This window comes from Podarcis tiliguerta (assembly GCF_965153285.1).
Source record: "Podarcis tiliguerta genome assembly, chromosome: 9".
Taxonomy (NCBI): Eukaryota; Metazoa; Chordata; class Lepidosauria; order Squamata; family Lacertidae; genus Podarcis; species Podarcis tiliguerta.
Window position 1 is genome coordinate 74,064,638 of NC_139542.1, and position 23,565 is coordinate 74,088,202.

At 44.7% G+C, this 23,565-nt stretch overlaps 2 protein-coding genes across 2 annotated transcripts; one reads left to right on the plus strand and one right to left on the minus strand.

Moving 5' to 3' along the window:
- Positions 1-968: 968 nt before the first annotated feature.
- Positions 969-9,768, plus strand: LOC310657445 (TRPM8 channel-associated factor 2-like). Its single transcript, XM_083398046.1, has 8 exons — positions 969-1,004; positions 1,110-1,761; positions 3,163-4,160; positions 4,972-5,066; positions 5,714-5,927; positions 6,906-7,145; positions 8,547-8,881; positions 9,278-9,768. Exons 2-8 carry the CDS (start codon positions 1,145-1,147, stop codon positions 9,527-9,529), a joined length of 2,751 nt encoding a protein of 916 aa, XP_083254172.1. The 5' UTR covers positions 969-1,004; positions 1,110-1,144; the 3' UTR covers positions 9,530-9,768.
- Positions 9,769-10,177: 409 nt separating this feature from the next.
- Positions 10,178-22,572, minus strand: CLEC4A (C-type lectin domain family 4 member A). The gene is made up of 6 exons (XM_083399178.1): positions 21,958-22,572; positions 19,097-19,213; positions 18,121-18,216; positions 15,799-15,950; positions 15,063-15,184; positions 10,178-13,285 (listed from the first exon to the last, which is right to left on the minus strand). Exons 1-6 carry the CDS (start codon positions 22,025-22,027, stop codon positions 13,120-13,122), a joined length of 723 nt encoding a protein of 240 aa, XP_083255304.1. The 5' UTR covers positions 22,028-22,572; the 3' UTR covers positions 10,178-13,119.
- Positions 22,573-23,565: the final 993 nt, after the last annotated feature.

Here is a 23,565-nt window from a genome sequence, read left to right on the forward strand (position 1 = left end):
GCGCATGCTCAATGAGTCCTTGCACGTGGGAACTCGCTTCCGCGGTGCCAGAAATTGTGTCTGTGCATGCTCAGATGCTGAAAATTGCGTCTGCACAGATGCAGACACTGGAAATCATGTCTGTGCAGATGCAGACACCAGAAATTGCAGCTGTGCGATCTCTCTCTTGCGCTGATCCAGCCCATGGAGGGATCTCCGCTAGAGTGAACTGGCCCAGGCGAGGTAAACCTTGCTGACCCCTGTCCTAGAACATGCGGAGAAAGCAAAGAGGCAGAGCAAGTTGTGCACAGATGCAGCTTGAGACTTTGTTGGAAAGACCCCGGAGAGTCCTAGTGGGAACTGGGGAGGCAGGGATCTTCTGTACTCACATCTGCTTCATCAGGGTGAGACCTCTGGGCCAGAGTTTTACTTTAAACTGAGCCACCCCCAGAGCGCCTTTCAAACAGAGGGCTCCTACAAATAAAAGACAGTCTTCTCAAAAGTAAGACACACGGGCCCCTAGACCAGCACAGATACTTTCTTCTGTAAATTTTTTGACAGAAGAATTGGCCAGACATGAATGGTCAGCTGAGTTTCACACAGATGTACTGACTCAGGAATCCGAGGTGTGTTTACACAGAAGTAAGTCCCATTATAGTCAACAGGTCTGACTCCCTAGTAGGTGTTGTTAGGGTTGCAGCTTTAGTAGGTAAGACAGGTGGGATTTAATTTCAAAAGGGGTTTAATTTTCCTTCCTCAATTCTGGACATGTTAATACAATAAACCACTGCTTTTTTATATTTAACCATTTCTAGGTATAGGAACAAGGAAAAGCTTAAAGGGGATTATAGTGCTGTTACTAACTTACTGACAGGTACTTGGCATGGGCTTCTGATTGGCCTAAAGCTACTCCCACACCCATTGTGTTCCCCCCACCCCACCCCCAAAAAAGCTAGCTGTTGGGTATAAAGGCACCCAAACTTTGTCACTGCGCACCGGCAGTTCTAGAGAGGAACTCAAGTTTGGTAATATTTTGTACTCATTAATTTTTTTATGGGGAAGTATGGATGTAACGGGGAGTTGCAGGTGCTAATTAGATGTGTTGCATTCTCTCTCTATCTTTCTTTCAGCTCCAGCATTCAACGATCCATTCCAAACATCTGACATGGATTTCAAAAATTCTTATGCAGCTCTAGTTAAGGGCGTTCCTTCTTTTGACTTTAGTGGGGGGTTCCAGCCTTGTGAGCTTCTGCTTACAGGAGATAAAGCTTTCCCTGTCCTTGTGGATGCAAGTGGGCAAGTGCTAATTGCTGCATCCCAGTACGGGAAGGGGCGCATGGTAGTTGTCTCCCATGAAGATGCCCTGAAAACTCCCCAGCTCTTGCCATTCATTAGAAATGTTTTGCAGTGGCTCAAGCCCTCCGGGGCAGCGCAGGTGGGTGTCCATGCAAGCTTGGATTCCCTCTCTCAAATGCTCCTCCGCGATGGTGTGAAAGTGCAGGCAGGGGCAGCGCTGGGGTCCTCCCTGGGAGTCTACTGCACAGATGCCTACGAGGAGTTGCACGCAGATGACCTTGTGCAGTTTGTGAAGAGTGGTGGGGGCCTGCTCATCGCAGGGCAGGCCTGGCACTGGGCAAGTCAACATGGCATGAAGAACGTGCTGCTTGGGTTTCCTGGCAACCGGGTGGCGAGTGTGGCTGGTGTGTACTTCACTGGCAACATGGGAGGCAATGGGATCTTCCCTGTGTCCGCACAAATGCCGAGGATTCCACTTATCACCCAGTGAGTAAACCTCTTATCTGCATTTTGCATTTTAAAAAACCCCGCAAGCCAATTCCCAACATTCCATCCGTGTGTGTGTGTGCGCGCACACACACACACGTATACATACATACATACATACATATGCAAAACTTGTGACCAAACACAGGTAAGAATTGAAGTCTGCTTTGTGGTAGTGGTGGAGGCAATGAAAAAAGCAAGACTTCCCTGGCACACAGGGCAGCCTCCCATTTCATCCAGCAGAGCTTTCTCCTGCTGGCCCTAAGAGGTGGTGTTAGGTGTCCATCAAAGTCTCACTTACTGTGACTTGTTTGCTAGGCACTGAGGATTAAATTGCTCATAATAGTTGTGATTCACATATTGCAGGGAGTTGGGATTATATTATTCTATACCTGTAGACACCAAGGTGCCTCTTTATCTGCCGTGCAAGTGAGTTTTCCCAGGGGAGGGGTTGTCAAAAAATATTGGCTAATGTGAACCAATTTCAGGGCTTAAAATGACCTGGGGGAAGTAGGAATGCCCACAAATTATGGATTTAAGCCTTTAGCTTAAAGGGGTGGGGACAAAATATTCCAGGGACAAAATCCAGGTTGCCTTTCCTTCCTTCTGTTTTCCACCTGAAGGGTTTTAATTTCTCTTTATTGGATGTATGTAGTTGAATTATGGGGCTCCCCTGCATACAATAGGAGAAGCAGTCAGATGCTGCACAGGGTCCTCCACAAAAGGTGGGCTTCCTCCCATCTCAGTTTGTTGCTGTTGCAGAGCCTTAATGTTCTCTTCTGGAATGTAACGGAGAAGCCAAGGGATCTGACAGTGCTTGGATTTCAAACCTGTGTGAGAAAAGATTGTCAGGGATGTAAAACTCTCTCTCACAAACCCCACCTTTGAGGTTCCCAGAAAAGTTCCCAGAAGTTTCCCCCCCTCCCAAAACCTACCTTGGGAGACATGCGAATAAAAAACAAGTTACATACAAATTAGCCAGGCCAGCTCACCTGCCAGCCCATGTAAGGTACTGGTGGTCAGGATGAGCCCTGCGCCCAAAAGAATGATTTTGATAATCACTGAAGCCAAGTTTCCTCTTGCATCTTGCTGGCCATACAGCAAAAAGAGCAAATCATGCCAGTGGGGCGTACGTATCTCTCATTGGAAAAGGTCTGGCTCTTCTGGAACTGCCACTGTAGAAGTCTAAGGAATCTGCTAGGGAAAATGTAAAGCAATGAATTCCAGCAGGAAATTACATATAAATCCTAGTGACAAAACTGCAATTTGTTGTATTTGAAAGTATATACTGTACATGAAATTGTAAGAGTCTCTTGAGATCCTTCAGAAAGGACAATAAGATGCTGTCTTGCCATATAGTGTTACTCCTCATGATAAGAATTGATATTGCTTTTCTTCCAGGCATGGATTAGATATCCAAAGTGATTTAACAGCTCTTCTTAGTGGAGTGAAGGAATTCAAGATACAGGATGGTGTTCCATCTGAGCTGCTAATCCATGGAACCTTGGCATTTCCAGTTGCCATAGATGATGCCAACCAGTCATTTCTTGCAGCTGCTCGTTATGGGAGGGGACGGGTTATCGTAAGTGCTCATGAAAACCTGTTTAGCACACCATCCATGAAACCTTTCGTCCTCAATGCAATCCGGTGGCTTAGTTCTGGGAAGGGAGGAAAGGTGGGTGTTGGAGATTATCTCCAGGACCTTTACTCCATGCTAGATCAAGCGAAGATCACGTGTGAGCTAACAGGCCTTAAAGATGGCCTCAGTGTGTATTGCTGCACAGCCTACTATGACACAGAGGTGGAAAAAATCCAAGAGTTTGTCTCTGAAGGTGGTGGACTCCTGATTGGCGGACAAGCCTGGTCAAGTGCTGATGAAAATACTGGTTCCAGTATTATTACTGAGTTTCCAGGAAACAAAATACTGGAGAAATTTGGAATTGGGATCCTTGGAAATGACATCAGCTCACCTGATGAAATCTTCCCAGCTAGACCAGCCAGAGAAGTTGCTTTGGCCTATCACTTCCGGAAAGCCTTCTTCCAATTCCAGCAACACATTGAGAACCGCCAAGCTCTGAAGTCACCATATTCCTCATGGCTTAAGAAGCTAGGACAAGATTTGGTTACACTGATAAAGATCCCAGCTGCTGAATCCCCTGCTATATTCTCTGTGCATGAAGATCTGATGGAGCTGATGAAGTCCAGGGGAATTCCTGAGATCAGTGCAAGCAAGCCCATCAAATCCAGTTCAGAGGAGGCATTTTTTATCAGGCTGTCTTCAGAGCTCTACAACGTTTCCCCAGAATTCCAGAAGCTAGCGCCCAGCCTGAATCAACAGCTTGGAGCAACTTACCCTATTTCCCCTCCTCAAACTATCAGAATAAATGGAAAGAATAATGGTAAGAAGTACCGGTATTTTCGATTTTTCCCTCATCTCATTGCTTGATCTGCTGGCTTTAGCTATCTGAATACAGTATCTGACATCCTGAGAATTTGCCATAAGCTGGGAAGGGCCTTGTTGAAATATTGTCTCAGCCATAAAGTCATAGTGACCCTGAGCAAGGCAAAACTCAGTTCATTCCTCACCTGCAATATGTGTGAATAATTACTGCTGAGCTGAAAGGTTAACACAACAAACTTTTGGATTGAAATAGGGGGTGCAAGGTGAACGGTGTTCTGAAAACCATTTCTCATTTGGCTCCTGATTGTGGGACTTCCGGGAATGACGTAACTGGAGCTTCATGCTGCCGTCTAATAGGGATGTTTTGTTTGTATACTCAGGACCTCTCTTTACAACAAACCACAGGCTATTTAGAATATGTAAATATGCAGATATGTTCTCTGGGAAATATGGTAACTAACTGAATTCTAATAAAGTCCAGCTTCCTGAAGCTTTGTTCTGGGGATAAGCCCCACCAAACCCAGAGAGAATTACTTCTGAACAACGTTGGGGCCGTGCAGGAGCAGCACAGACGCCATTTTGGAGAAATGGTGGGATCAGAGCCAAAGAAATTGACATCCTCCTGTTGCTTACAAGACATTCCAAGGATTATATAGTAAAATCTCTAGTTAACCTATACAAAGTTTGAAGTCTTGGACTCAGTGGGAAAGTATTTTTGAAAAGGAAAGCTAACTAAACTGTTTTATTTGTACCGAACAACTTTTGACTGATTTATACTCTGTGTGTCAACTGCTTTGACCTCTTTGCAGGAAATGAAGCATGGAGAAGCACGGGCCTCTATGTCCCCCCAATGAAAACAGCCAGCTTGCTATTTCCCTACAATGCCATCGGTGCTAAATTACAGGTGCTAACCAACTTGCAATAACTTCAGCTGAATTGCAAACAGCAGACTCTGTACTGTTTTTACTATATGGCTCAGATCTACTTTGGGGGCTGGAATTTCTTGTGAAATTATTGTGTCAGAAGACACAATAGGTACCTCTAGCATGCTATACCTTGCATTCTTCCACTTTCTGTTTGTTGAAGACAATCATTGAGAGCTAGGAGCCAACTCCTAGGGGCGGAGAGGTCTTTGCCCCCCCCCAAAAAAAATATTTAAGGGTGCCAGGCTTCCCCCAAGTTGATAGGCATTGTCATACAAATGGTGTGCATGCACCACATCATGTGATCGATTATGTGGGGCAGGGCCTTCCCTGCTCCCCCCCCCCCAATATTGGCACTCCTGATTGAGAGGACTGACCCTGATCTGTAAGACCTGGGAATAAGGCTCACCTGGGAATAAATCCCAATTAAACTCGCTGCTGAGTAGACAATCAATGCACTGCACGGAAACGGATTCTTTCTATCCCTGGATCTTTCTAACTTAGTATCAACACATCAGTTTCAAGATGGGAGTCATGCCAAAGGGACACAGCAGACCAAACAGTGTTTAATGGCCCATTGTCTTTTGTAGCAAAGTCTGATTTGAAGCATCACACTTCCTTTCTCTAGGTGCAGATTGGTTGTCATTCGGATGACTTAAGTGATGCTGAGGAGCTGAAACGTGCTCCTGTAGTGACAAGGAGGTTTGAAGTTAAGGCTCAGAGCGTGGAAGTCTCCAGCCTGTGGGGTGGCCTCTTATACATCATTGTGCCAGAGAAGTCATCCGTGGGCCTGATCTCTGTTACCATCAAAGGAGCGGTCCAGGCACCTTATTACAAACATGGTAAGAAGGAAAGTACACACCTTCTTGTGGGTTGTGCAGAAGTCTCAGTGACACTTATTTCTGAGTAGACTTGCATAGGGATGCCCTGGAAATGTCCTTTGAACTATAGGAAATGGATCTGAATTCAAACGTAAGGGAATTGGCAAGCTGGTAGGAGCCCCACTGCATTCTGGGAGCTCCGCAGAGCACAGCAGGTGCACACAGTCCGATGCTGCCAGTTTCTTGCCTGGTGCTGCTCATAGAAAAACAAATCTTGCAGATACTGCCCCCTCTAGACTTTCCGACCTCTTTGGCCATTCTTCTTAGAGGGAGAGAGATAAAGTAATATGATACAATTTTTAAAAAGTACTTTTGAATATGTTCAGAGTGCCATAGCCTCACTATTGCACCATTTCAGCCTGTCCCCCACTCCACCCCACGCATTAATCCTTAACAAACAGTGTGTGGGGCAGGCCTGGAGTGTGGGTTGGTCCTTCTGTTCCACCACCAAGCCACGTTCTCATGCACCACACCTGATCACGTGTGATTGTTTTCACCTTTGTTGTAATATCTGAGCATCTTTGTGCAACTTCTGTAACCATAACGGATCTCCAAAGGACCAGCTGCCATGTCTAAATTCTGTTGGTGTTTCCAAGAACTGCTCCTCTCTTTGCAGCCACTTACGAACACTTTGCAGCTCCTCCTATCATTGCAATGAACCTGACATCCATTGCTGCCTTCAGCCTGAAGTGCCACCTGGCCTGTACTTTGAAAGGATGGTGGAATCAGCTGAGGCACTCCAGGACTTGTGAATCCCCTTCTTTCCATGAATGGATGCAAATACTGTTAATGAGTGTTATCTGTAGTTTCTTTTTTAGAGACTGGTTATTTTTTTCTTTTAAATGAACTTGCCTAATTACTTTGTGTTATTTGTATAATGGAAAAGTACGCAATGTGTTTTTTTCAAAATAAACATCTCCCTTTAAAATATTTCACTAGGTGAAACCAGCACATCTGCCTGGCAGAACACTATCCGCCACTTTCCTGCTCCCTGGGCTGAGCTAGAAACCACAAACGTTATTTTGACAGTGCCAGCAGACAATGTGCGGACTATGGACAATCCTGGGGTTCTTCTCACCATCTGGGACAACATGATGAAGGCAGTGGCCAAGTTAGCATCCGTCCCTGCTGTTTTCCCCAGGCCAGAGAGAATTGTGGCAGATGTTCAAATATCAGTTGGCAAGTACAATATTTAAAAATTCATACATATGTGGCTGAAAGTGGCATTTTGCACAATGCAGCAGTTTTTAGACAAGTGCAACTCATCCTAGAAAAGCAGTCCAGAGGGCACTGATGTGCTGGAAACTTAAGCTAGCTAGTTATTTAGCCATTTCACTCTCCTGACTTACCCCTGAAGATTTCTGGGAGTTGTAGTCTGAAGGGCCAGGCATGCATAAGAGGAATTTGGCATTCTACCAGACTCCCTTGGATCTGTGCCACCCGTTTCACATCCTAGGGCTTGGCAGTGAGCAATCTACATGTATCGCCCTGTGAGAGTACAGCTATAGCTTCCCTTAGGTCAAGCGTACGGGTCTTTTTTGGATCTACAAGTCAGATCCTTACTAAGATTGGCCAGTTTTGATGGGTGAGTGGAGCCACCTGTCAAATCACCAGCTGTCACAAAGATGTCCACCCTTTTGATGCTTTGAAGTCCCAAAGTTGGAGGGGGGGAAATGGAGAGGAGGGAGAGACTCCTAAGCAGGAGTATCAGTCCAGTCACCTTCCCAGTGACAAAGGATTTGCATTGAAACTGCTGCCAAAACCAGGGGCATACGCCTCCATTTCAGCAAGAGGGAGGAAAACCTTGAATAATTGAAACCATCAACTGACATCATACTCTCCATCACAGTGACACCAGCTGATTGACAGATGGGTTGTTTTCTTAATGGTCTTGTGGGCCAAACTGGCTGGCCAAGATTGTCCCACAGGCCAGGCAACTCCACACCACTGCCATAGGTCCTCCTTGCCCAAAGGTCTTTCATGTCATTCTCCCTCAGACCACATGAACCTTTGCCCTAAGGAAGCCTGTTTGCTATACGAACACTTCTTTTCACAAAAGCTGGTTTCCCACAAGCATCTAGTTGGCCACTGTGAGAACAAGCTGCTGGACTAGGTCTCTTCTGATTTCCTTTAGTTGTCAACGTGTTCCATTATAATGGGGCATAGCCTGAGGCCATTTGATACAAGCACCTAACTAAGCAAGTTTGGATTGGGTCAAGTGCCTTGGTAGGAAGGAGGCTAGGAACCATGATGGAAGATAGAAGAGAATTCAGTCTTCTGTCCTACTCTCAAAAGGCAAGGCACACAGGCTAATGCACAAATCCTAAACATGGCTGGCTTGGTGCCTTAGCCAATGCCTGCTCTGCGCCAACAACATTTAAGCACATTGATCTGAGTAGTTTCCTCATGTTTCCCAAGAGACAACATCACCTAACCAGAAAGCCATTTGTGTTGCCATGGTTTCCAAAGGATGGCCCTCAACTGCATGCTTAGACTATGTTTTATCTACAGCTGGTTCCTTGGCATTCAGCTCCTAAGGGTCTATTTTGTGTGTCTTTCTCCTCACTCACTGCTCCTTAGGTTGGATGCATTCTGGCTACCCAATCATGCTTCACTTGGTGTCAGTGCAAGAGATGATAGATGTGCAGTCCATACATGCCAATGGCCTATGGGGCCCCATTCATGAGCTAGGGCACAACCAGCAGCAGCCCGGATGGGATTTTCCACCTCACACCACTGAAGCCACCTGCAATCTATGGTCTGTCTATGTAAATGAGACTGTCCTGAACACCCCAAGAGAAAGGGCCCATGAGGAACTTCTGCCGGAGCTCAGAAAGAAAAGGATTGAAAATTACATTAAAAATGGCCAGCTAAAGGACTTTGAGCTGTTTACTGCACTGGAACCATATTTGCAGGTAAAATGCAATAAAAGTATATTAACATAGCATGCCTGGTTTCTGTGGGAATCGAAGGCTGTGGCTATGGGAGAAGCAAGAACCTCTTGGGCTGCTAATGCTATGACCGCCACCATTGTAGGTTCAGGTTGTATATATGTGTAAATGAACCCTATATCATAAAAACAGCACAGTCTCCGTTGTCCCTCATTCTGGGGAAACATGAACCTTGGGTAAGTGCCTGGGAGCCCTGGAATTTTGCACCACTCAGAGATTGGGGTGGCATGCAACAAAATATTAGACAAAAAGGGCATTCTGAGCATAACTTATGGGTACCTCTTCCTTACTTTGTATACAGAAGCCATTATGAAGTACTTAAGAAAGGGACTGAATACACATTTTTTTCCTGATTTTCAGCTGCAGGAGGCATTTGGATGGGAGCCCTACATGCGCATTTTTGCTGAGTACCAAAAAATGACCCAAATCCCAGAAGACAACGAGTCCAAGATGAATCTGTGGGCAGAAAAGTTCTCCCAGCAAGTGAAGAGAGATCTAGCCCCCTTCTTTCAAGCCTGGAAGTGGCCTATTAAGAAAGAGCTTTCTCAGAAGCTGGCCAGAACCTTTCCCCCATGGGCAGAGAATCCAATGAAGCAGTATCTGTCTCCATGAGGAATCAGAAGAGCTTGGATCTGAATGAAAAAATCTGAATGACACAGTAAAATGGGATGAATCTGAATGACACAATTAAATTGAATCAACTTCAAGATGAATTCTGCTTAAAATTGCTTGCTGCTGATTTGGGTTTGATGATTTGCCTAATGCTTTTTTATGATTAGTGCCTCTTTCCTGTTACGGGTCCTATAGTATAGCTATGATACATAATAAAAGTGGAAATGATTATGAAGTCACCTGGCTGTCTCCATCTCCTTTTATGGGTGTTCTTTATACAGCACTGTTTTCTGCATTGTGTCTACATAAACTCATAATCTGGCAGCTAGCTAACATATCAGGAAACAATCTGGTCCATATTTTCATGCATGAATCTTAAAGCAGCTCTTGGAGTCTTATTATCCAAGACAAAATATTAACATAAATAGCACAATACTCTCAAACTGTATTGTTTGTGGCAATAGTCTTTTTATGGCTTAGCAGAATGAAAGGACAATCCAATGATTTCAGGTTCATACATTTCAGTGGGAGAGGTTTAACTGTGTGTTTAAAATCAACAGGCTTCAAAAGCATTTACCAGTGGTTGGATTGCTCGATCCCAGTGGTTTTCAAAGGGTGTGGCAGGAAGATTCAAGGAAAGCATTGTAGTATAATATCAAAATATTTATTTGCATAATTCACGTAGAAATATTTTCAAAAGGAAAGCAAGGGCATCAAGTGATACTGAGGACAATCCTAGTTGTGTTTTCCCATGTGTTTCTTAGCAATAAAGAATTTGGTGTGCTGCGAGCAAAAAAAATTCTGAAAGTGTGGCTCAGAGGAAAAAGTTTGAGAATGAGTACTCTAACCAATATTATTAAATATATTGACAGTTTCTCTGACCAATATGCTGCCTGCTTCCTCTCTTCCTTTTACTTCCGCCTTTGGACTTGCCTTCTGCACCTTCTTAGCTTTGTCTTCTCCAATAACTGCTCTGTCTCCAACTTCTCTGCTGCAGAATTTCTTCGGCCAGACCACCGTTTGGCAGATTCTTTTGCTTCGAACTTTGCTGTATTAAAGCTATTGCTTAATGATAGTGAAAATATGGATTCCAGTTGCAACAAGTGTAAAATCTGTAGCACTTGGCCATCGTGTGTACTAAAAGTTCCAGCATCTGACAGACTTCATGACAAGGCATATGATCACTATGAACTTTCAAGAAGAGGCACCCAGCCCGGCACATTCTCAACTGGGCTTTCTCTCACAAAGAGCCCAGTTAGTCATTGTAAAGTCATTTCTCCACTGCAAGTTGGAGCTGTCACTTATAGAACTGCACCACTTCCTTTGCTCCCCTTCTTGGAATAAGCAGCAGCCTTTAATACTCGCTAAAACCTCACTAAAAAGGAACTGCAAGTGGCCTTCCCAAGTTGTGAGTTTTGTTTCTCTTTCCCCTTTCCTCCTTGCTTCTGCTGCAAATATTAAAGCAAATTATCCAGTTTATAACTATATGGCTGCTTCTGTCTTCCCGGCTGCAAAGTCTTGCTTTGCAACACCCCTCTCCTCCCTGCCTGGACAGTTTGAAGATTAAAAAAACGTGTCAAATGGCAACACACACACACACCACACACACACACACACACACACACACAAACAGTCTCCCAGGTCTCTAAGGTGGATGCAAAAGTGACCCAAAAACTCTGAGGCAGGATCTTTCTCATCCTTACCAAGTAAGGAACAGCAAATTCTGGCAGCTAATCTTCCTTTACAAGGCTTTGTTCGTCTTGTTGCTGTTGATTTACTACTACAGTTGTTGATTACAACTGTGCACTAAAACTTATATTTGCAGATTCTCCATCCTGAGGACAAATGATTGGCTGCTCTTTTACAACACTACTTCCAAATATCCTGAAGGCCAGTCAGTTGTAAAGCATCACACACTGCAGCAAAGATTCAGTTTCTGGCATGGCCAAGCCAGCTTCCTCCTGAGGTCATGGCCTTCGTGTTAGATAGCAGATGGGCGGCCAACTCCCTCAACTCACCCCTCTCTTATTGTCCATTCTGGGTTGTCCACAGTGTCTTTTCTCCTGGCAGATCAAGAGGAGCAGACGATAGCAAAGGTTGCAAGGTTTTTAGCTGGGGCAATCAGAACAAGATCCACTGTTTGACTGATGATTCAGGACCCTAAACTGTGTTTTATTATAATTGACTTTTATTGTGTTTTGTGTACATCGTAATGCTTTTTTATTGCTATGGCCAATGGCTAACGCAAATAAAGTTTCATTCATTCATTCACCAGTAGTTAGAAGACAAAGCTCAGAGTTGAGAGTGAAGTTAGGTGAGCTAGAACATAGAAGCTGGCAGGCTGCAGGCTGGGCAGAGCCAGGCCTGATTTCTGCTGGAATCCACGGCTCCGGCTCTGGGAGAAGCAAGACCCTCTTGGGGTGCTAATGCAATGAGCCCCTCCATCATAGGATCAATATCTTTATATCTTTCAATATTGTTATGCGTTTGTGGGCACCTTGACTCCCCTGAATTCCTGGGTCTAGTGGGAGTTTAATCAATGCTTGGAGCATTAAGATGGGCTGCCAGGTATTGAGCTTAGCAGTGCCAAAATACAGGCCAAATCAGTTTTTCCTTGCACAAGAAATTGCCTGGGAGAAGGTAAATCATCAGCAGGGAACAAAGGCAGGCTGATGAGCCAGAAGCAAAGATGGCAGAGGGGTGGGGGCCCTTCTCCCTGAGCTCTGTGTTAGTTAGCGGAGAAAAAGGCAGAAGTGGTAGTGTTTCAGGATTGAAGGGGGAAAGGTTTTTCAGTCGGTTAGCAGCGATGCAACGGAGAAGCAAGCTAGGCGGCTGCCTGGGAGTCAGGAGTTGTGTGGGTGGGAGAGCAAGGTAAGTTTCAGGGCAACAGGCAGGATGGCTGTGTCTGTTTGAAACCAGGGCTGCATCCATGGGAGAAGCAAGACCCTCTTGGAGTGTAAAGCTGGGAGCCCCTCCATTGAGGCTCAGGCTGTATATATGTGTAAATAAGCCATAGATCCTAAAGACACCACAGTCTCTGCTGTGCCTCATTTCTAAAGGAAACGCGAACCCTAGGCAAGTGCCCAGAAACTCGCACTGCTCGGAGATTGGGGGGGGGGTGTAACACTATATACAAAAGTAGACTTTTAGACCTTGCTGAAAATCTTGCTGCTCCTGCTGAAATATCTCAACACATACACCTTGATACCTGGCATGGTGCCAGAGAGAACACTTTGAGAACCTCACACTTTGAGAATTAATTCTGCTACAGGAATGACTCCTACTCTGTAATCCTAATCCCTCTTACCTAGGGGTAAATCTCATTGAATTCAATGGAACTTACTTCTGAGAAGACGTGGTTAGGGCTGGAGCTACATGCTACGGCTACATATTAATCACTTTCTACTGAACTTTGGATTCTCCCTATCATTTGAAAATTTCTATACATTACATTTATTTTGGAGCACAATTGTGGAATGAGAATGCACACCTTTCTCATGTGGAGCCCATGCTCAGAATGGATTCAGTCTGTCCAGTCAGGGGGCCCATGATTAATAGTTTGAAGTGTTCTTTTGGCTCTAGATCATCCTTTAAATGGGAAAAGATACTGTATTTGTTTCACAAACATAATGATGCTTGGCCTCTAAACACTGGACATCATTCCAGTTATTCTTCATCTTCTTGCCTTTTCCTTTACCTATATGCATGACAACACAGTTTTCATCAGCATTACTAGGTTCCTTGCTTCTCCAGAACCTGAAAGAGAAGACAATTAATGAAAGAAGGATGCAAAGCTAGGATTTAATAGACAAGCCCTGTACATCAGTCCAAATAGCACAAGGCATACCCAAGGCTCATTAAACTTTGGGTTCTCAGGAAATCAAAGAGGTCTCCAATGAACAAGTCAAGAAGGACAGAAATGGAGCCATTTTGAGAGTTTAGTTTTCAGACGCCAAGATGGAGAACAACAACAAATGGATAATTAGAAGCACAAAAAAATGATGTTTTGGACTTAGCACCCCAAAGAAAGATCATGCTGAACAGGCATGACATATCCAAGAAAAATAACAATATAAATATGCTTCTCGTGGAATAAGAAAATACTTACCTCAAGATATTCTCATAGACCTGGCTCTGCCTGAATTTGGAGAAGCCAGCTTGACTGGAGTCTGAATGACTTCAGGCTGCTTCTCTAATTGCTACCAGGGACACCAGTGCTGGTGAATATGTTTTTTATTTAATCCTCTCTCTATATTTTTACTTATATATTGTGACAGGATTGTAGATTTCTTGTTTATGGGTATGTTGGTGGTGGTGGCAGCAAGGAAAAATAGGTATATAGCTCCGCCACGCATTGCACCAATCCCCCTCACCCCACCAAATCTCTATTTGCCTTTTAAAAAATACTCTATTAATTTTGCACATAGTTTAGAAAACAATAAAGCACAGTTGGGGAGAAATGGTGAATAATGTTTGGATGGACAGTAGATGTAAATAATATAGATGACTAGTGTATCTTATATGTCACAGAAAAAATATAAACATAGGAAATGAGCTAAAAAGATGGGGAAACTGGGACACATAAAATTATCAATATAACTCTACAAAAATCCTACCATTTCAACATACTCCACATATAGGCTGAAGCTGCTGTCAAGGAGTGTGGCAGCTGTGCCCTGTTGGTATATTTAAGAAGATCTCTCAAAATTGCCCCAAAGCTTTCTGGCTTAATCCTACCAGACAGTAATCTAACATGCCATGTACGTTTTTCCCGTATGGCTGTTCTCCAAACATTATCTCACCATTTTCCAATGTCCTATTCCTCTAATATCTTCCATAGTAGCACATGCGGCCACTAGTAAAACAAAGTAAATAGTTTTATTTCTGAATTTTTCTACCTTAAAAAAGCGGTAATAGTGCCATTTGAGGTATAGCTGGAACAGGTTCTCTAAGAATATTCCTTATTTCAACAACAACAAAAAACTGAACCAGAACATCTGAGACGGAGGGCACTCCCACCACAAATGAAAATATGTTCCTTTTTTGGCCTTTTGTGAAGACACACATAATACTGGATTTGATTGGAGCTCCTGCACATGAAAGCAAACCCTAGCACCTAACTTTGTAAAAAGTATTCACTCCAGAATGCTGTGAACTACCAAAATAAAGAAGATCAAGGGTTCTGTCACAGTGCTATCCCTATCCCACGACTGCTTGGTGAGAGGAAATATGGAGAGTTTGAAATTCCCTGCCAAACCCCTGGGACCCTGGTTGCCCGAGCACCCACAAAATTCCCCATGAAGGGGCCAGGCACTCACAAATTTCAGTGCCAGGGCCGTAAACGCTGCGCGACACCTATGGCGCTGGGCACCCACGGTCACAGGGCCAAGCTGGCACTCCTGGCCTTCTGCAACACAGAGCAGTATTTGCTCAACCTCAGCTGCCATCCCAGTCTGCAGTGTGTCTATGAAGCACCTTTGAAAAGCACAATATAAATGCTAAATATAACTATTACTATGTAAGTATTACTCACATTAGCATGGGGTCAAGAGGAGTCTCATCCACCCAATGCCATTGATCTGTTCCCTTCTGACTTGTGAGACCGATACAAAGGTTTTCCACTCGACTGTTCTGGGTACGGTTTGTAAGGAAACCCTGCACAAAAATGTGAACCAAACTTTCGGTTAATTAAAATCACAGAGCAGTCTATACAGGTTAGCTGTCTTTGTGGAGCAGAGATCTTTGGGGACCCTTTTGTGTCAAACAAACCCCAAACCCAAGGCTGCCTGTCGTAGCATGTAAGCACCAATGCAACTAAAGACCACAAATACAGCTGAGTGGTGGGAGATAGAAATGCTTCTTCTAACATTCTGCTTCCAGGCATGATCAATGTAGCACAAGCTTCCCCAGCCTGGAACTCTTCCGTTGTCGTTGGACGGCTCCCATCATCCCTGCCCAATGGTCATGTTGGAGGGCACCAGGTTGGGAAAGCTGACCTACAGCAGCTCACCCAGCACCACACGGCATGGGAGAGGGAGGGAAATGGACGGCACATGCGCATTCAACTTCCTAAAAGCATCCACATCACACGGGAGATAACAGCTGCAGTGATAAGAAGAGTTGTTCTGTTGTCTGGAGAGGTCACTTCCTGGTTCACGTGGAGAAGCTCTTCTCAATGGTGCCCAGTGAAGCCGCACTGGGCATTGACATTTTGCGCCCCTAACAATTTTGCGCCTGAGGCCATCCCCATGCTATGCCCCTGAGCTCACCTGCTCAGCTTCTGAATTTATAATCACCAAGTCAAAGCCCTTCTTCATGCATTCTGCCCTGCTCTCGTTCCAGGTCCTTTCGTCTTTGGAGAAATAGTAGCAGCTGGATCCAAATTGCTCTAGGTCCCCCATGCAACATGACAGCTGTGGCTCTGTAAGGAAAGCAGAGACAACAAGACGCAACCTGAAATCTTGTTGCAAGTGGAAACAGGCCTCTCCCACCCACTCCCAGCCCTTTCCCAGATCTTTCTTTTGCTATTTTTCATCACATTCCATTAAGTTGTCCCACTTTTTAAATTGCACGTTCCATTTGTAGTATTGCACATCCTTTCTTTTGTTTCAAAAACATGCACAGGGAAGGCTCAGAAAATAAGTGGACATGCAGAATTTAAAGGGGTGCAAAGAGCGCTGCTCACAGTGTGCAGACTCAGCTCACCTTTCCCTTTGGGGAACCATCATTTGTTCTTCTTTTTGCATAAAGGAGCTCAAGGTGGCGTACAGTGTTCTCCCCATCCTCAAATCCCCACCACAGCCATGTGAGGTAGGTTAGGCTCTAACCACTACACCACATCATTTACTGCTATTAAGATAGTGGGCACTTGTCCTCAGCTGAAAGCTACGTGACAACATTCCGCCTTCTAGAGTTCCCCTTTTGAAGCCTGGGAGATTGCACAGGTTGCAGCAGCGATTTCCGGGCTCATGTGTCATTGTTCACATCAACAGACAAGTCCCATAAGTGAGGGAAGCAGCTTGGAGTTAAGTCTGCATGTTTATTTCTTAGTTGTTCAAGGGTTTGACTCACCAGCAGGAATTCACATGTTCAGATAGGCACTATAATTCAGATTTCATACGGGGTTTTCAGTGGGGATATAGTCCTAACCTGGCAGGCTTTGTGAACCCCAAATTCACCCCAGGGTAGCTGGGGCAACCCAGTCAGATGGGCAGGGTATTTTTATTTTTATTTTCATTATATTACACAACCAAAAGTGGCCAAAGCAGTGCTCAATAAGACAAAACAAAAAAGATGACAGACTCAGTAAACTAAAAGCAATAGTACTATTAATATTCCATAAAACTACTGGGTCACACAGGGTCTAATTAGGCACTTGTCTAATTTCAGTTGCTAACACAGTCCTTGGGTAAACAGTTCCCAAGTTGCTTAGGGCTTTAAATACTAAAGGAAAAAACTTGACCTGCATGCAGTAGCAGTTAAGGCAATGTGTATCATGAAAAGAAATGATAAATGAGACACACACTGTGGAGGAGCTTTTACTGGCCAGGCACACAAGCAAGGGAACTCCATTTCCTGCTACCACGGCTGAACTGTGGTTAGCAGTCTGAGGAGAGCTGGAAGCTGGGACCCAGAAGTGATAGGGCAAACCAGCAGTCATGAACAAACAACAATTCCGGCCTGAACTAGGAGGCAAGGTTGAGGAGCAAGCAGCACTCAGGAGCAAAGAATAGTGAAGGATTCAAGCTCAGACTGGAGCTCAGCAATGCTTTATTTTTCAAACTAAGTGCAGCTGGAACCAGCACATTGCTGCTGCTTACCAAGAGGGAGACTGGGAAGGAGAAGGCAGTGGGGCGCGTAATGCACTGAATGCTGTGGCAGAGCCAATGCAATGCTCCCCAAGGAGGCTTAAGGAAACCTCCAGGTTTGCAGAACTGCAAAAAATGATCAGAAAAAACCAAGTCAGGGATCGAGAGTGAATCAGAAACAGTTCAGCAGGCATGGAATGCTGACTGTCTGGGAGAATGGGTGGAAAACTGGGAAGTGAGTGGAATGGAGTGTTTGGGGAAAGGGCATGGCCAGCTGCCTAGAATCCTGAAGAGCGCCATGCCACATTGCAGCATTTCCTTGCAGCTCCCACTTGTGTTATGTGGTTCTCAAAACACTGGAACCAGTCCTGTTTTCTGGGGGTACTCAACAGTACACAGTAAAAAATGAAGTGTTGTTTTATCACCACCACATTTATTATGGGAAAATATGCAACTTTTTTCTTTTGGCAGAAGTGAATAAAACTTGCAGACATATTAGCCCCTCTGGAGTGGATCAAGGCAAATATATTCAGGATTTTTTATGTGAGACACATTTAAATGTTGTTGTTGTTGCTGCTGTTTTAAAAAGAAACCACTTATATAATTTAAAAACTTTTTGGCAGACTATTCCAACTGCATTTCTGGTTCAATTCCTGCTTTTAAGTGGCTCTTTTAAATAGGGGGTGGCTCTCTACTTTTTATTTTAAAGCGTCTAGCCTTTAGTCACATACTAAGGTGGCTTCCTTTGTTGCCCATCAGATCCTCTAATTCATAGTGACTCACCTTTTCCTTCAGGTCTCTTCAGGAGGCAATTCCATTCTGTTGATTTCTGAAACTGGCTTTTGAGGAATCCCTTCTTTAGACTTCCTTTGAGGATAACTGGGAAAAGGGAATGAACAGCAGCACCATATAATACTGCAGAGTCCAAGAAAAAAGGCTCGGCCGCAGAAGGAGGTGTTAACACTGTGATGAACCCCTGAACAGTCTGGAATTGGGCACCTCTGCAGTAAATCCTGAATGGACGGACATCTTCAAAAATGCCAGATCAGCTGCCACTGCCTAGTTCACTAAAAACTACACTGGTACCTCAGGTTACAGACGCTTCAGGATACAGACTCCGCTAACCCAGAAATAGTACCTCGGGTTGAGAACTTTGCTTCAGGATGAGAACAGAAATCACACGGTGGCGGCGTGGCAGCAGCAGGAGGCCCCATTAGCTAAAATGATACCTCAGGTTAAGAACAGTTTCAGCTTAAGAACGGACCTCCAAAACGAATTAAGTTCTTAACCCGAGGTACCACTGTACTGATTATTTAAGATTAGCAGGCACCACTCTCTCACATAATGATGCATTCACTGTATCCTCAACCAAACCAGTGACTTCCCTTTGGATAATCTGAATCAGCCATGATGGTCAAGAGAGCATGATGGTCAAACCTTTTGGTGCTAGATTTTTTAAAAAAAGGAGATTACCTGAATGGATGGGAAAGAGTGAGTGAATATGAATGAGGATTCTGTTTAATTATGTTAGTGCACCCCTCATCACAACATGTCCGATCCAAACTTCATCAATTTGAAGGGCATTTGTCAACTGGAGAGCTTTTAGGTGCTGTCATACTCTCTGCTAAAGGGAGAGAATACCTACTAAGTCTACTTACATCTAGCAGGCTTTATTTCTCCCTGCTTTACTCAGAAATTTTACGCAACCATTTAGCAGAATCTTCCCCTTTCTCTTAAGTTCAGTTTGCTTTTTACTCACCAATGATGAAAACAAGAAGGATGATGGAGAGCAACATCAAAAACCCTGACACCACCCACGGAAACCAGGGCTTGCATTTCTGGAATATACTAAGTGGTTTTTCACTTCCTGAAGATGCTGAAAAGTGAAAATGTCACCATTACAAAGGTAAAGGGAACTTACTCAAATGCACTCAGTGCAAGCTAGTTAACCCTTAAAATGTCTAATCATGCTGTTGCATCACTGTTGCACTCACAGTCACATGGCTGAAGAATAATGACCTATGGGAAAGCTAGTTCTGTGCACTAGAAACCATATGCCAACAGCCGTCTCTAAAGTGCGACAAGACTCTCTGTTGCTTGGGGGACATAACAACTCAGTAGCAATGACTTAGGACCATGCCTTAGGAGTAGAGGACATGTTTTTCAGGCAAAAATCCCAGGTTCGATCCCTGACATTTCCATTTAGGGCTGTGAAATCTGGAATATCACTGCCAGTCAGCACAGATGGTCTAGAGCAGAGGGACCCTCCCCATTATGTTGGAGCCTCCAACCTCTGGCCATGGGGAAGACAGTCGGCTGGGGATGATGAGAACAGGGGGTTCAGAACATCTGGGGGGGCCCACACTGGCTACTGAACTAGATAGGCCAATGACATGACTGTCTAAAATAGCTTCTTATGTGCCTGCTCTGCACTTCTCATATACACAAATGCCTTGTGACTATGAATCATTTTTGAAAAATCCACTGCCTGCAGATTTTTGGGGAAGATTACAAATTCTCTATAGGCCACTTATGCAAATTAGTTTCTGAGTGTATTTCCCCATTAACTATAATTCTGCTGGGCATAAGCGCATCATGCAAGTTGATTCTGCTTGGCAGCTGGAAATTTGTGGAATGCTGGTGTTCAAAAAAGCTGACATGCACATTCGTGTGTGTGGAATATTGGGGAAGTGGGGCTTTTTAGGCAAAAATAGCCTTTTGTTCATTTCTCAGACCCACTAGTCCAGAACAGATGTGCACCATTCCTGTTTTTGCCTTTGAAGCCATTTTTTGCTTGATGCCTGCCGGTTAAGTTGCACCTTCTCTAGTCTGCTTGATGAATGCTCTAAAAGGAAAAGGCTCCTTGTGCCATCTTCTTGAAGGTTACGTGTCTCCAGATGGAAATCCCAAGAAAGGTTTTTAAGTGCCATACTTTTATGGGCAAGCAGCCCATGGCATACGAACATTTCCCACAGAGGCCAGACAGCCAGATGCCAACAGCGCTCTCCCCCCTCGTGTTCCCCACACTAGTATTCAGTGGCAGACTGTCTCCAGTACTCAATGTCAAGCATGGCTGCCACACCTTTCAATGGAGGTCACTTTCCCAGTTTGAATATTGTGAATTTGTCTTGCTTCTCCACCTAGTGCTTGTGACTTCCACACTTCAGCCCTGCACAAGAAGTACACTCTTGTCTGCCCCAAACCTCTTACCAGCCGGCTTCCTAAAGATGACCTTGAGTTCTGGTATTGTTAGAGACGGAGGAAAACTTATTCATGTCCGCTTTTTTCACATATCCACTTTATATACCTCTTATCATGCCTTTTCCCCAAATGAAGAAGCCCTAAGCATGATAACCTTTCCTCAGGGAGAAGGTTTTCTGCCCCCAATCTGAGGCAGCCACCCCAAGGGCCTAGGTACCATGACTATCAAATGTTAGACCAACCAGGCAGGGTCTTCCCTTTGGCAGAGTCCTCTATGGAGAATCGCTCCTTCAGAAAGCCTGCCATGACCATTCCCTTTGAGCTCTTAGGAGATTGGTTAAGACCTGGATACTCGAGAATCAGTGGGGTGGGGTGAAATTTTTCATAGGGGAGCAGTTAGGGCCAGAGGCTTATGAGGGAGATTTGCGGCGGGGGGGGGGGGCATTGTGCACATGAGCATCGCGCTTCCCTCCCTAACCTGGGCAGAAGCCTCCTGGGCTTTGGGAAGGAGGCAACAGGCCTCTGACAGGATGCTGTCCTTCCCAAAACCAGGAGAGCATCAGGGCACCGTGCCTTATTCCCTAGGCCGGAGAGAAGCTTCCTGGGCTTTGGGAAGGAGGTGCCAGGGAAACATTTAGGGGACTAGCCTAGAACCCCTGGTCCATTGTCTAGAACCTCTGTGATGCGTTTTTAGACATGGAGGAAGGCACTTCTACTTGGGGTCTGGCAGGGGGCAGTCTGAAAGATTGAGTGCTGCAGCTCAGACCCTCGATGGCTCTCACCAGCCAGGGCAGAAAACTGGCAGGGAGGGAGGATTTTGCTAGAAGCTTTTTGCTACTCTAGCTCCAGGATGATGTAGCTGAGGGGCCCAAAGATCAGGCCCCTCAGGGGATCCAGCAGATACTTTGAATCCTGCTTTGAAGCACCCAGTTTTGTAGCTTTCTGCTCTCTACTGCGTATGAAAGATCCGATGGTGGCTGCTTACTGCCTGCCCAGGCAAACCTGGGGTCTCTTCCACAATGAAGCACCCCTTTTCCATCGGCCAGCAAAGATCAGTGAAGAGCAGATGGCATACAATCCTAACCAATTTTGATCAGGCTTGTTTATGGATTTTTATTTTGCAAGTTGTCTTGAAAGCTCTGCTGAGATCATTAAGTCAGAGGTGTAAATTTAAGAAATAACGACACCAGCCAGTAATAATAATCTACCAGAGACCATTAAAGTGAGGCACACCTGAATTGTCTGAATTCTGCCTGCTCCGAATTTAAATAGAACAGCAGATCAGAAAACTGAAAAGGTATTCTATAGCCAAGCTGTCGTCCTAAAACAACACAACTGGGGAAGAAGCGCCCAGAGGCTCGTTTCGGTTGCCGACACCCCAGCACACACGCCCTTGCACCCCACCGGCAGATCATTTACCTTTGGGTTCAGCAGATGACGGCCCGTTGTTCTTGAACCTCACTTCAGCATAGGTGACCTCTGATGACATTGGAAGAGTCCTTTTCAAAGCTTAAGGTGTAACTGGTGGAAAGGGATTTGCATTTGGTTTGGAGAACAGGTTACAAATGAAAGCTTGACTAAAGCAAGGGGTTTCTAACTCTCCCTCCCATGAGGTGTCATATTAGGAAGTCTTTCAGTACTTCTTCATTTGGAAAGCTCCACAAGAGCTGAAGTGAAATAGGAACTTCCAAGATGGAAAGGGGAAGTCCTACCAGCCCAGTCCCCCAAATTAAAAGGCAATCTTCGCAGTGATTGGCCACTGTCTCTGCCTTGCCCTGGGCTCACCCCTCCCTTCCCTCAGATTGTGCCACATTTCTGGGCAATGGAAAGTGGAAATAACGTCAGTTTACCAGAAATAGAATAAAACGAGGAAATGGAAGACAAGACTATCTTTGGCCATCTGAAATCATGGTGCGGTTATGGGTTGGTTGAGATAAGGAGTATTTTCAAAAACGAGTATTTTAAATCCTGTAACAAAATAAGCAGTGAAATAGGAGGGCCATGTCCACATTTTTTCAATATTTACAATTAAGAAATATAGCTAATTGCTTAATGACAAAATATTGCCCATTGTGGGATGCTACAGATGTGGAAAACCTGGTGGTAAAGCAGGAGAAGAAGATCAAAGTTACTGAGTAAAGGGCATGGACCTTCTATGAGCTGCGATGCTTCTGCTACTGCACATCAAACTAAATGGGAAGAAACTCTGAACTGTGAGATTACAGCTGTCAGTGGAGGTGGCACACTGTCCCACAGCAAACTTTTAGTACTACTCTTAAATAATGTTTTGTAAATTTCTGTTTTGTTGGCACTTGGGCTAGGCTAAACCAAATATATCCAGGGGCAAATAATAAATGTTGGGAATATGATACATCAAATGCCAATATGCTCCGTATGCTTCAGTAAGACTGCAAAATAAAGATTTTCCGGACAAGTATCTTGAATGAATGGTGCATTTTATATTGTTGTACCTGTCCTGGGACCTTCAGGTGAAAGGCAGGTAAGAAACATAATGACAATAATTGTTGGGGCACATATTAGACAGTCATCTTGGAAAATTCCAAACACAATGATATACAGTGGTACCTCAGTTTACGAACTTAATCCGTTCTGGAAGTCCGTTCTTAAACCAAAGCCATTCTTAAACTGAATATGCAGAAAGGAATTAAACTGAATCACATTTGCCCACCAGATGGCAGCACATCATTAAAAGAGTGTCCTATGGGACCTAACGTGACAGGTGCAGAGAAAGGGCATTATTTAAGTCCTTCCTCTGCCACGGTGCTAATTCCCTGATTCATGGGAACTTTCCAAGATTTGGGCAATGGATGTGACTATTTGTTGTGCATGACCCACTTATTTCCCTTCTTTGCAGGGATATCACTTTTCCACGTTACAGGATGTGTGAGAAGCCTCACAAGAGGTGCACTGCTTCAGTGTCGCGAGTGGGATGGCGACACTGGCAGAACCAGCGCCCCCCCCCCCCATTGCGGGTTTCCCATGCACTGCATCGCAACACCTGAAGAA

Coding starts and splice junctions, on each gene's coding strand:
- LOC310657445 (XM_083398046.1), top strand. CDS start 1,145: ATGGATTTCAAAAATTCTTATGCAGCTCTAGTTAAGGGCGTTCCTTCT. Junction 1,762..3,162: donor AGGATTCCACTTATCACCCA/GTGAGTAAACCT, acceptor CTTTTCTTCCAG/GCATGGATTAGATATCCAAA. Junction 7,146..8,546: donor AGATGTTCAAATATCAGTTG/GCAAGTACAATA, acceptor ACTGCTCCTTAG/GTTGGATGCATTCTGGCTAC.
- CLEC4A (XM_083399178.1), bottom strand. CDS start 22,027: ATGTCATCAGAGGTCACCTATGCTGAAGTGAGGTTCAAGAACAACGGG. Junction 15,185..15,798: donor TAAATTCAGAAGCTGAGCAG/GTGAGCTCAGGG, acceptor ATTTTTGTGCAG/GGTTTCCTTACAAACCGTAC. Junction 13,286..15,062: donor CCTCTTGACCCCATGCTAAT/GTGAGTAATACT, acceptor CTTCTCTTTCAG/GTTCTGGAGAAGCAAGGAAC.